We start from the raw sequence: 12,963 nt of genomic DNA on the forward strand, positions 1-12,963 counted from the left end.
GGAGAAATAACAATTAAATATTTTCATTCATTAATCCGCCCTCCGGACGAGCCCGACCACTGGCGGTATACATACCTGAAAAGGTTGCTATAGCAGAGAAAAAACGCGCACGGATCAGCTCCGAATCGGCCGATTATTTAAAACCACGGCGCTCCGACAACTTCAACTCCGACAGATGGACAACACGTGCAACAGACCCAAGCAAATTGGTACAAAAAATAGTTGTATTTACGTAAATATTATACATACGGGTAATCACACGATATTCATTTCGCCACGTGTTCATTGTATACATATATAAAATACAAGAAATAAGAGAAGACCAAAAACTATTTAATTGATTTCCACCTCAGTCCAAATAATAAATAATCTTTTATTTGCAAATAAGAAATAATAAATACATCATTTTTGGAATTATTTAAATAAAAAGTTTAGTTATTATTTGTAATTAAAATCACACGTTTATGTATTATTTAAAATAAAATTTGCCCAACACTGCACGGAGGATAGTTCACTGCTATGAACAATACTACGAAAACGTGTTTCCGCCACGTATTAAATTAGCCGAGATCTCTGTACTACAAATAGATGAACACTGGATCTTGTGCATAGCACAGGCAAGTATAACTTACAATTAAAGTAGAGCTTAAAGTAGTGGCTCTAATAATTTATCACCCACTCTAACAATAGCTCAGACTAGATCCAAGTCCCGCTATTTCAGGATCAAACTAACTTTCCTACCCCTAGGACAATATCTTTCAATGATCTGGCGCAGACCTCAGAAAACATCGCCGAAACAAGCGAATCTAATTGAATAAGATCTGTCGGTTTTCTGAGCGATCGGCTCGCTATCAATCTAGCGGGGTCAGTTGGAGATGATCGATCAGCGATTTTCCTCGAGCGAGCGATGACGAGACAAATGGCAGTTCCGCGAATTACACCGGCAAGAGTGTTGCCGTGGGCCTAGCGTCTAACAGGCGTTTCCCGCGAGGAGGGAAGAATGACGAACGACGATGAAATTGGATCTAGTTGATCGGCGGAACGGCCTGCCGACGCAGATCAAGTCTGTGGCTCGTTTACTCGTGTGAAACAAAGGGTCGAAGGTGACCGGGAGGCTAGGTCCGTTTGGACCGCGGTTCCTCGTAAATCGGCGATTGCGGGGGCGTTTCGCGCCAAAGGCCACCAGCGGGTACGACGCGGAAAGAAAAATGACGCGGGGCCACCGTGTGGGAGCGATTTGTCGGTGGGATTGTCAGACTCCGGCACTTTTGACATACGGTGGCAGCCATATGTGTCAGAATATGCTGCCATCTTTCAGTAAAGAATGACGTCCTGCATAAATTAACGATGTCTTCAGAATTTGAACTCGCAGGAGAGGTCACAGATTGTCGATTTTAATTAAACTATTTCTGGTGAGTCTAGAACAAAAATAAACTGACTCATGTTCGAGCGTTTTAGACAGTATGTACTCATTATTCTTCGAGATAATTTCCATTTAATTTTATGAAATGAAGTATTTCAATGAATTTTCTAGACATCAGAAAATTAAATGCACTCCGTTGTCGCCGATAATGCGGCACTTGAAATATGAACTTTAAACATAAAATTTTCATTTTGTTGGAGATTTATAAACTTGAACTTGTTTTATATAACGTAGCTAAGGAGTAACGATGTGATTAAACGATAACAAAAAGGGCGAAATTATTGCTTTTCACAATATGAGTCTCTCTAACAGAGAAATTGCAGGAAGATTGAAAAGATCATTAAATGTCATAAACAATTTTTTTGAATTAGAAGGAAAATACGGCAGTAAAAAATCTACAGGTCATCCGAAAAGATTAACACATAGGGGCAAAGATAAAATTTTTCAAGAAGCACGGCCAAATATGCTTAATGCCTCTAAAATAAAAGTAAAATTATAAAATTATAAAAATAAATATTCTAAAAATACGAAATAACCTCCGCTAACTAAATTCTACAAGTAGGAGAGATTAAGGTTTGCAGAATATCATATGTCGTGGACCAAAAAGTGGAAGACGGTGATTTTGTCTGATGAAAAAAAATTTAATTTGGACGGCCCAGATGGGTATTAATATTACTGGCACGATCTGCATGATGAAAAAGTGTAAAAATGACAAGATTGCATGAAGGAGGATGTGTAATGGTTTGGGCTGCATTCGGCTGGAACGGTAAGACTCCGATCATGTGGTTCCCTCCAAAAACCAATGCTGAAAAATATCAGAAACTATTGGAATACGTACTGGATGAATTTGTCGACAGGATTGGTGGACCTAATTTAATATTCCAACACGATAATGCAGCAATACATCGTGCAAAAACAATTAAAAACTATTTTGAGAGGATAAAAATTGAAATTTTACCCTGGCCTTCAAGGTATACGACAACGGAAAACTGTATAGCACTGTTTCAGAAATGAAAAATGGGATTGTAGAGCCGTGTCTGAAATTAAATTAGAAACATTACAAAAATGAATTTAATCAATTCCACGCAGAATATTTGAAGTTATAAAACACAAAGGAGGTTCAACTAAGCACTGAACTAGAATTATTTTTTCTTTTTTTTAATTTTTTATGTGAAAGTACATAATGGACCTATGTTTATTTCGCAACTAAAATTCAAGTGTTGTAATAGAAAATTTGTAATTGACATTAATTAATATTGTGTTATTCAATTGAGCTGTGGATTTTCTTAATTTTATTAGAATGAATAAATAATAATAAGTAAAATCAAAAATACTGCATTAAACACAACATTATGTCAACAAATTGAAGTGAGCCTATCATTATTTCGGCCACTGTATATACAATTGTAACTAATATAGTGCTGGAGTTGTTGGTGAACTATATGGGTCACTAGGCTGGAGTGCAAAGATTAACAAAACCGCCCTGACATTGGTCACCTTATTTTTGCTCCAGACTCACCAGAAACATTTTTATTAAAATCGACAATCCCACCACTGTGACCTCTCCTTGTTAGACCGCTATGATTCTCAGCCCGCCATATGATCGAGGTCTGGAACTAGAAATGGCTGGAATTCGAAGAAATCAGGGAGGAACGGTTTCACGGTTGCACGCTGGCGACGCGATCGATCTCGATAAGCGGAAAGGAGCTTAAGAGAAGCTCGGAAAGGTACAAATGCTCTCGGCTGCGGATAAAAGGACGAGCAAGGATACGCTCGGGGCAACTGCATGCTCCCTAATTAATCGCCACGCCCAAGCCTATCCTGCGGCACGATTCATCTTATCAGACCGGGGAAGATTGATTAACCAGCTCCCGATTTCGTTTCGCCGGTCTCCGGGTCCTTAGCAAGCTCACTGCGGTACCGTCTCGCGGTTGCTCATAATAATCCGTCTGATGCCGAACGAAAGCATCGCGTTTTTAAGTAGCTTATATGGAAAATGCCTTTCAAAGGAGTTCGGCGAGGCGTCACTGAATTTTCAGTTAAATACTAGCCGTGTTTTCCGGGAAAGTGTCGTCACAGGACGCTTTTTGATCTATCCGTATACTCGAGCTCGCTCGAGGAGCTGCCTCCTACAAGGAGGTCTATACCAACCTTTTTATTCTCATCCACCTTTGACTTTAGACTTCCCTGCGATATATGCGACGTAGATTGCTTGTTGGGCGGGCTCGTAAGCAGATTTAAATTGATGCATTCCTTTGGGAAAGGCGACTCCAGTTTAAGTGGTCTCAAACTGTTTTTGTGTTTCGCTAGTGCTGCGCAGTCGTCAAATGGAACCACGATGTACGTAGACGAGTCGGTGAAACGAGTCAACTTTTCTATAATTTAAACCATTATCATTTTCATTAGTGATGAATAGACTGCGGATTTTATGCACTTATGGCGGAAATAAATTAGTAGAAGCGGATTTTGTGCAGGTACGGTGAAAATAACTAGATCGAACTCTTCTAAGTTTGTATTTGATGTATGTGTTAATTTAACAATTTTAGTAAGTTGATGCTGGTAGTATTCTTAAATTTGTTTGCTTAATTTTTGTCATAATTACACGAAATCCACGGTTTATCCGTAGCCACGATGTTGAAAATCCACATATTCACTGCTTTTCCTGAAAATTTTGAGACTGTCCTTTACCGTACTAATTTAAAAGCGCAAACTTCCGTGATTTCACTGTGAACCGTAACGAACCATCTTCCCGAAAATTTCGTTCCGACGGCCGCGGTATTTTCGGGGTGGTTTTTGTTTTATAAATAAACAGGCTCGAAGGGACCTGAAAATGTCAGCGTCGCGTTTCGAGCTGTTTGCGAAACATGTCCGAGCCGTTAACGGAACGCACGCGCGTCCCTCGATATGAATGAACGGCCGGAAGAATGCGGGGCAGGCATTCCAACGAATTCTTTGGTTAACAAAAGAAAAACAATCGCGTCTGCAGAGCGGCGCCCGTTACGAACAAAGTTTATTAGCCCAGGAATTTTCTTCCACGTTCCCCGTGAAAACGGCCGGTTCTCTTTCAAAGAGAATGAAACTTCCCGGAAGTTTTTATCGGAGCAGCGCGGGGCGTACGAGTGAGGGAGGGCGAAAAAACGTAGGAAGCGAAAGGGAACGATAAGAAATTACGTGAAACGATAAATCTGGAAGTTCGATGTCGTTTGCGGCGGATGGCTCCTTCCGGATGGGAAAACTTGCTCGACGAGATTCCCCGGGAAACAAATTCGTTGTTCCGGGACGGTTCATTCGTTCCGTTCTCTCGTTTAAACGTGTTCGAAGGACGCGGACGGGTCTCGATCGGGGTGTCGATTCAACTCCTTTCGTGATCGGCGATTTTTTCCGGTCGATCGCGGGGCTGGGAGTTCGTTAACCGGCTATTGCAATATTTATACGGGCAAATTGAATCCTCGACAGCCGGCATTAATTACTTTCCACGAATTTCCTGGAATAATCCGAGCCCGTAATAGCTTCCATTGATTCGCTCTTCGACGACTGCGCTGCGCCGAGCCGAGCCGAACCGCTCCGCTCGGCTCCGCGTCGCGCGCTGATATTTGCATACCGGCTAGAGAATTTCGCGTGCACGTAAGCCCGTTCAGCATTCGCGAACACACGAGCCGAGAATTCTTTGACGGATCCCGGGGGCACGAGGGGAAGACTAGCTACACTAAGAAGTCTTTGATTTCCAAGAAAATTTCCAGGAAAATCTGTGTCAACGACAGGCCACCGAGAAGATCCTGCCGCAACGTTTCTTAAGGAAAGGCTCGGCCAGAGTTGTAGATTATCGGAATATCGACGGGGCATTTAGTATAATTCTGGCTGCATGCTAGCTCTCAAAGCACCGCAGTATTCCCACCGTATCTCCGGTTCGTGGAATGGTGAACGATGTTCACCACTAAGAACGCGCCAGGCTTATAAATTGCACTTTCCATGGAACCCTTCGCTCCGCTTGACCTGATCAATAATTTATCAAAGTTGTTTTTACAAGAATGCGGATGGACACGCAGGATGGCCGTGTTTCTAAACATTATCACGTATCAGGAATTTACAGATTGTTTTTCGAATGTTGAAACCTGAGAAACACCGCGAATCGATAATTTTTAGACGCTGATGTCGGAGATGATTGTTGTAATCTTTCAGGAAAGTAAGCTACGCGCGTCAACAGACTCTGGTAATAAATAATGTATTTAATCCTACAGAAAATGGTTCTACGAGGAACCTCCAACACGGAAATGCTCGCCGTTTGAAATCAGAGCTCAGTTTCCCTGGTAATAAATGGAAATAATGAACGAAAATCTGCGGGTCGCACACCGAGAATCTTAATCTCAATGATAAGAAAGAAGTCACGTTCGCATCGTAAACCTGGCTGAAACTTACGTATCTCCAGCATTTCCCGTTTTTGTCTTCTCGTTCTTCTTTGATTATTCCGCGGTAGTTCTTCTCCTGGCAACACCCAGCTCGTTCGTTCCACAGTTCTCCCCCGGTTTCATAGTGCCTTTTTCCCCTCGTTCTGCGGGCCAGTCAGCCTCTGCTAATGTTTCTGTCCTCTTTATTGCTTCCTCGCGCGTCTTTCCAGCAGGACAGACCCACCATTTGTGACCACTTTAAGGATTCCTCCGTTTTACTTTTTGAAATGAAACGATCAGCTAGTGAACTATATCAGGTTGCAACACAAAAGGTATACGTGTCTTCAGCGTTGTCAGTCTGGTAAATGTTTTAAATATAAGTTATGTACGTGTACAATGGAAACACTTTACGTATGAATGTACAATGAATAAATAAAGACCAAGTAATATAAGACATATCTGCGTATGTATTTATTGAATCAATTTTTCCCGAACGTCCGACTTGTCGTAGAGTTATACTACTGATTTCCGCAAGAATTCATGCTCGTCTAACTTGTCATTGAGTTATTGTACTGATTTGCAATTGCAAGAATAGCGCAACTGTGAAAAACAAAAATTTTCGACCGCCTAGCTTGTCGTTGAGCTGTACTACTGAATTTTCGAACCACCTTCGCAATCGTATTCTCCTAACACAAAAATCTATTTTCGATGTTCTAGAAAAATTTTCGGCACTCTGGCTTGTCATCGAGTAGTACGACTGAATTTTCGTGCCATGTCCTTCAATGTCATATTTTCCTAATACAAAAGTTGATTTCCGAGGTTATAATAAAATTTTCGGCCCTCTGGCTTATCATTGAGTTGTACTACTGAATTTTCGAAAATTGTCAGCTGCCTAGCTCGACGTTGAGTCGCACTACTGAATTTTCGTGCTACCTCCTTCGATGTCATATTCTCCTAATAAAAAGTCGATTTCTGAGATGTCTGAAGAGTTTCGTAAATGTTTGGATTTCTACTAGAACATGATAGAGAAAGAGGTACCACCAAATTTTCCTACCACCTCTATTACTATGATATTCTCCTAATACAAGAGTAGACATCAGCTACGCCACTATGAAGTTAAAAATATATGGTGCCATTTAAAAAACATCGATGGCTATCGATGATTATTCTTTAAATCACAATAACTTTTGTGTAAATGGACCAAACGACCTCCGTTTTGCTGTCGAGCTAGATGATTAGCTTATTAAATAATACTCTATCGGTGAGCGAGAAGAAATATCGTGCGCCAAGGACACATTAGACCGTTCAGAGACGAGAATTGTTCTAGTGGAGGCGTGTGCAGACGAACGAGCCGTTCCGCGAATCATTAATCGTGTGCAGGGTGAAATCGGGTTCGCGTTAAACGGTCATCTATTCGTCTTCCGACTCGGCGCCGTGGCCCCTGATTAACAAACTACTTGTTGAGTGCAATGCATCGGCGCGACAAATTACGATAAAGGATTACGCGCCTATTACTCGCAAGTATGTAAACGAACTTGTAATTTAAGCAGCACGGGAATTATCGGTCGGCATAACAAAATACGAGTATCGAGAGTTTCCAATCAATTGATCCCCGCGCATGGTAAAGTATTCCCAATTAGAATGCTCGTTAACAGGCGAATTGCACAACCAGGAAGCGCGAATAAATGCGCCAGGCGGGTCGCGCACCAGTACTTGTCGCGTTTCCCATTAATTTTTCCGATACTTTAAGCAACCTTCCCCTCTGAAATGAGAACCGTTACGAGGATGGGGGAAAAAACGAGAAACGGAAAAACAATAAACGTAACACGGCGCGACAATTGTGCCGGAGGACGAAGCGCGGGTAGAAATTTCCCACCGATCCCAACGCGATGCGACGCGACCGCCCCAAAGGTGATTTTTGCTGGTGGATTTTCGTTTCAAAAACTCTCTAACGATTCGAAAAACAGTTACGCCGGCGCGCCGTGTCGCGTGCACCCGTCACCATTTCGAAACGGGGTCAACGGACGTTGTCGTCGGACGAATAAATATTTAAGATTCGGCTCCCGTTGTTAATCCGGAATTAATCCATATACAAACGGCGAATTCGTTAGCGGTAACAAACTGGCCCTGCCCACAGGTGTTTTAACGAATATACAGAAACGTCGTTGAATTTTATTCGTAACAACACAAAAAGCTTTCCTTATCATTTTTAATTGTAATCGCGGTTACGATTTCTCATTTAGTAGATGAATAAATTTCGGTATTTCCTTAATTCCAGGACGGTCTGTTCGGGTTTCTTCGGCGAACGTCAGAAAATGGCGGACCGTTTAGAACTGGTGCGAAGCAACACCTGTCATCTGTCAGTTGCCAGTTGCGTAACAATAATTTTCTTGTTCCGTTTATGTTAATTTCTTGTTCATTAATGAAGGTTCGGTTAATCTAACCGTTTCAGATCATTCTGTCGATCTCGATTTCCCAGATCCTTCATTTATTCTCATTTTGATGTAACGTTATATTGTATTGGCTTAGTAGATTGTGGACCAGTTCACAATAATATTTCACTTTTCATGTTATTCGTGACTAGACTGCGGACGTTTATGCAATTTTCAATTTTTACAATCAAATTTTAAGAAAGTGGAATCAAATAAAATCCTACTTTTAACAGGAACAGCCTTTGTAGATCCAAAATAGATAAGAATTGTACTAAATTCCATCGACTTTTATATTCTAGCATTCTTTGAAAATTATCATATTGTCATGTCCGGTGGTTCAGCTATTAATAATAATTGATAAAATCAATCACGTATAACATAAATTTTCTGAATTTCTTTTTTATACTTGCTCTAAAACGGCAAACAAAATATCAAATGTTATAATTGATAATTAATATTAAACTATCGTATATTATACCACATTGCGAGCGATAGAATTACGGAAAACTCATAAGACATATTTCGCAGTTGACTACGTGGAATTGCTAACCCATGTGATTTATTTCAAACTTAAAACTCATCTTGAATTTAAACCTCCATTGAACAAATTAAGAGTACAGCGAAATCTATTTTATTAAACAAATGAAATAATTCGAAATATAATATGCGAGCAAATAATTAAAAGAAGCATCCGTTGGATCCTGTTCATCACTGAAGAACAAAGCTAGCCCAGAGGAAACTAAGGAAGACACTACGTAAAAGAAATGGACAAAAGAATCGATGAACAATAGGTTGGTGACTAACTATCTAGGAGGATGTGCAGAGCAATATAATCTAGCCAAGAGGATGATAAGAATAAATCGAAAATTATACATCCGGTTAAAATGCAGACGATTAAGAAGAAAAGCGACTATGAAGAATTGGTGAGGATGGACTCACCCTGTGAATATCAAGCTTAGAACAATGGATTGACCGATGTATAAAATTAATGGCTCCTCATCAGGACACCCAGTCAATATTTCAAAGTTTCACTAGCATTCAAAAGTCCGTCAATATTTCATATTCAGAGTTCAGTAATCAGTTTAGCGAAGTTTAAAAAGTTTAAAGGCGTGTTAACCCGCCGGAACAACATCATCGCCATCAACATCATACTAAAGTGAACATCCGTCTTCACCGCCACCAAAAGCGGAACCATATGATCGGCCCTCAACATCATCGCCATCACCAACAAATTGAAGCGACCATCCGTTAAAATCTCCCCGAAAGCGAGTTACCTTACGGTAAATACTAACAATTTACAATAGAATCCCAATAACTCAATGTATCCGAAATTTGTTGCTCAGAATATATTCGTGTATATTTTTATACTTAAATCGAAAAATCAAATCATGTTTGAAAGAGTTACCCAACTTCGATTTCAACTATCCAAATCCACGAACGAGGCCAATTAGTCTTAAGAAATCCTCGATTACCCGAACCGAAAAGCCGGTGAATGCAGATAGGTTCAAAAACTGCGTTTTATCCTCTACCTAAATCTTTAAATTAAAATATAGCTCTTTTTAGCACGTAACAATATGCTCATAAAGATCCGCAGTCTATTCACGACATTTTATTTCCACAAACTATGTTTTCAAAATTTAACAACCTAATCTCTGCAAGCACCGCCGCTGCATGCCTCCATATTCGATTCGATTCGTAATCCCGAGTATTAAGCATTCATAAAAACCGATACTCGTTTGTTTCTGTTTCTCGTGGAATCGCGGTGCAAATTAATTCGCGGATGCTCGCGCGCGCGCGCGCCAAGGGGAGACGGCTATGGCGGGAAACCTTGTCACGAACGCGGACATTCAATTTGCGAACAATTACACGGATGGGGAGAAAAAAAAGTAGTTACCGTGACTGATTGAAGCGAGCCGGGCTCAAAGCCGACTGATTGGCGGCCTGACGGAGGCCGGGCATTATAAATCCACGACGAAATTAGTTTTGTAGCGGGACACGTAACCGGGAATTGGAAGCATCGATTGAAATACGCAATCGTTGGCAAGAAGGGATACTGCTGGGTCCAATAGAGGAGAGAAGAAGAGTCGTTTCTTGGACGAACGCTTTCCGATTCATTTTCCGCCTTGAACCCGGAAAATACATTCCCGAAATAACTAGACCAGCAAGGACGTCAGAAAGATCAATAAACATTTTGACTATCATTTACTCCTAACTTTATGATCATTTCTGAGGCCACACGCTTTTAAAACATTGTTGACATCCTATTAAATATAACTCTTATACAATTTTTAAGAAGGTACTATCACAGAAGGATTAAAAATTCTTCGAATGTAATGGAGAAGACCATATTTATACGTATAGTTAATTGACTATATTAAAAATAGTTAACACTAAACCTATCGAGCTCTAAAAGCGATTCAAATATTTCAGCTGATAAAAATGACAAGGTTCTATTTATTTAGATTTCGCGCAATTTTTAATACAATATGTGTACGGACGAAAAAATTTATCGAATCAATTTCCATGTATGCTACTTCATAATTTCAATAATTATAAAATGAAGAATATGAAAACGGTCATTTTGACCGATGGCGGTAGATTTAGTGTTAAATCAGAATAAAGCATAATATCAAAGAGCGTCAAGGCACTCGAAAATTCGAGTAGGGTTTGAGTGAGATCCCGAAAATTCGTCCGGCACATTAATTTCAGAACTCACTTCGGATCCTGAACTTGACTAGAGACTCGAAACTCGACACGATAATAAATTGCAATGAAACAAATTATAGATTAATGGAATTCATTTTAGCAACATTTTTTTTGATCAATCGATGCACCTTCTTGTCCTCTTTGAAAAAGTATTAGGTGTTGTAGGTCGAAAACGGATTAATTCAGAAGTAATTAATTTTCCTCCGATTCCTATACAGGGTGTCTCAGCTGAAGGAGGCCACCTAAATATCTCCTTTATTTTTAATGGCACAAAAAGAATATTTATGGCATAATTTAAATGGTATCGAAGGAGGAATATCATAGAAGAACAGTTCTTTTTATCCGGTTATTTTGTCATAGTTTTTTCAAGGTCATCGTTATTTTTTATCGATAAAGCTTATTTGTTTTTATTCCATCTTGTTAACGACTTAAGCATATTCAAATGTATTTTTTCAGCCGCTACAAGATGAAATGAAAAAAGATAAGTTTTCCCGATAAAAAAAATAACGATGACCTTGAAAAAACTATGAAAAAATAACCGGACGAAAGAAATTGTTCTTCTATGATATTCCTCCTTCGATACCATTTAAATTATGCCATAAATATTCTTTTTGTGCCATTAAAAATAAAGGATATATTTAGGTGGCATTCTTCAGTTGAGACACCCTGTATACAACCAAACATTGTCGCGTCTTCGAGGCGGAGGATGCGGCCCGCGAGCTGTCCACTGTGTGGGCGGGCAATTCTTGCTAACGGGCGCGGCCATCAGGGGTGTCGCTTGTCACGCTCTGGGAAAAGCTGCTCTCGGACCAGCAGCAGAGTCGAGATCGTTAATAGCGCTTTAATCCAATACCGTTCCGCTTGTGATCGATTGCTCGTGATAATTATTCGCATTCCCTTCGACGCTGGTTCGAGTTATCGGGTTAAAGGTCGACGCGCTGCTCTTATTGCGATAGGGGCGTATCTTTCTTCTCTCTTTCTCTTCTTTCTTCCTGTTCCCTCCTGCTTTTTTCTGCCACGCAGGGCCGAACATTGCCAATATCGGCCGAGCTTTCCGCTAATTTAACGCCCGTTCGAGCGTATATCTTTCACGTTGAAATATCCTGTTTAACGTTTAAGTAAACGAACGCGGTTGGCCCGGGGGTGTGGGACAGCGAGGGAAAAACAGCGCGGAAAGAAGAGCGGTGTGGGGAGAGACGCAGCGAACGGAACAGGAAAAGGAAGAAAACGACGACGCTCCAATTTTTGATCACAACTTTCGAGAGGGGTCGCACAGGGACGAAGTATTCGGGAAAGAGGTAACGTGCCCGCTCATTTCGAACGAGTTCCGTGACAATCATCGGGGCTAAAAGTTTCCCTCGGCGAAAGGAAAGGATCGTGATCCGGGAAAGTTAATTTACGGCAAAATTACAATCCGGAAAGTTCGCGGACGACAAAAGCTCTGGCCGTGGCGCGAGCGAGCGCCCCTTTGACGGTGATTGCGTGTTAGTTAGCGCCGGACGTAGGTGGAGCTACATCGGAATGCAATTAGTTTTTCGAACGACCCGTTGAGGATGCGTGACGACGACACTTTCCCGCCGCCGAGGGGATAGACGCAAAGTCAGAATGATCAGGCTGAATTAAAGTGTCATTTTCCATCCGTTCAATCCTCAGCCGAATTATTCTTATTAACGTGTCGGTTTACAATCGGGGACAAAATCAAGTGGACACTTATTTACGCTTATTTATGCAAAATAAAAACTTTTTCTGCCTGAATCGAAACAAGCTGGGGCGAAATAAATTTTTAATTTCTTGTTGAATATGTTTAATAGGTTAAAACCAGAGTTGGGTTATAATCAACTAATATTTAAAAATGACTAATTGTCTTTTTGAATGTTAGTCATACCAAAATAGTCATTAGTCACAACTTTTTGATTAGTTAGCGATAACTAATTAATAATATTAATGTATGTTAATCGCACAATAGTGACTGATGACACTGATCATCTACTACTAATTAACTAACAAGCAATAGCTA

At 40.6% G+C, this 12,963-nt stretch overlaps 1 protein-coding gene across 1 annotated transcript; it reads right to left on the reverse strand.

The window, feature by feature from the left end:
* Positions 1-2,464: 2,464 nt before the first annotated feature.
* Positions 2,465-8,559, reverse strand: LOC143210718 (uncharacterized). The gene is made up of 2 exons (XM_076427844.1): positions 5,840-8,559; positions 2,465-3,798 (listed from the first exon to the last, which is right to left on the reverse strand). Exons 1-2 carry the CDS (start codon positions 5,850-5,852, stop codon positions 3,497-3,499), a joined length of 315 nt encoding a protein of 104 aa, XP_076283959.1. The 5' UTR covers positions 5,853-8,559; the 3' UTR covers positions 2,465-3,496.
* Between the last annotated feature and the right edge of the window lie 4,404 nt (positions 8,560-12,963).

This window comes from Lasioglossum baleicum, chromosome 7, assembly GCF_051020765.1.
Source record: "Lasioglossum baleicum chromosome 7, iyLasBale1, whole genome shotgun sequence".
In the NCBI taxonomy this organism is placed as follows: domain Eukaryota; kingdom Metazoa; phylum Arthropoda; class Insecta; order Hymenoptera; family Halictidae; genus Lasioglossum; species Lasioglossum baleicum.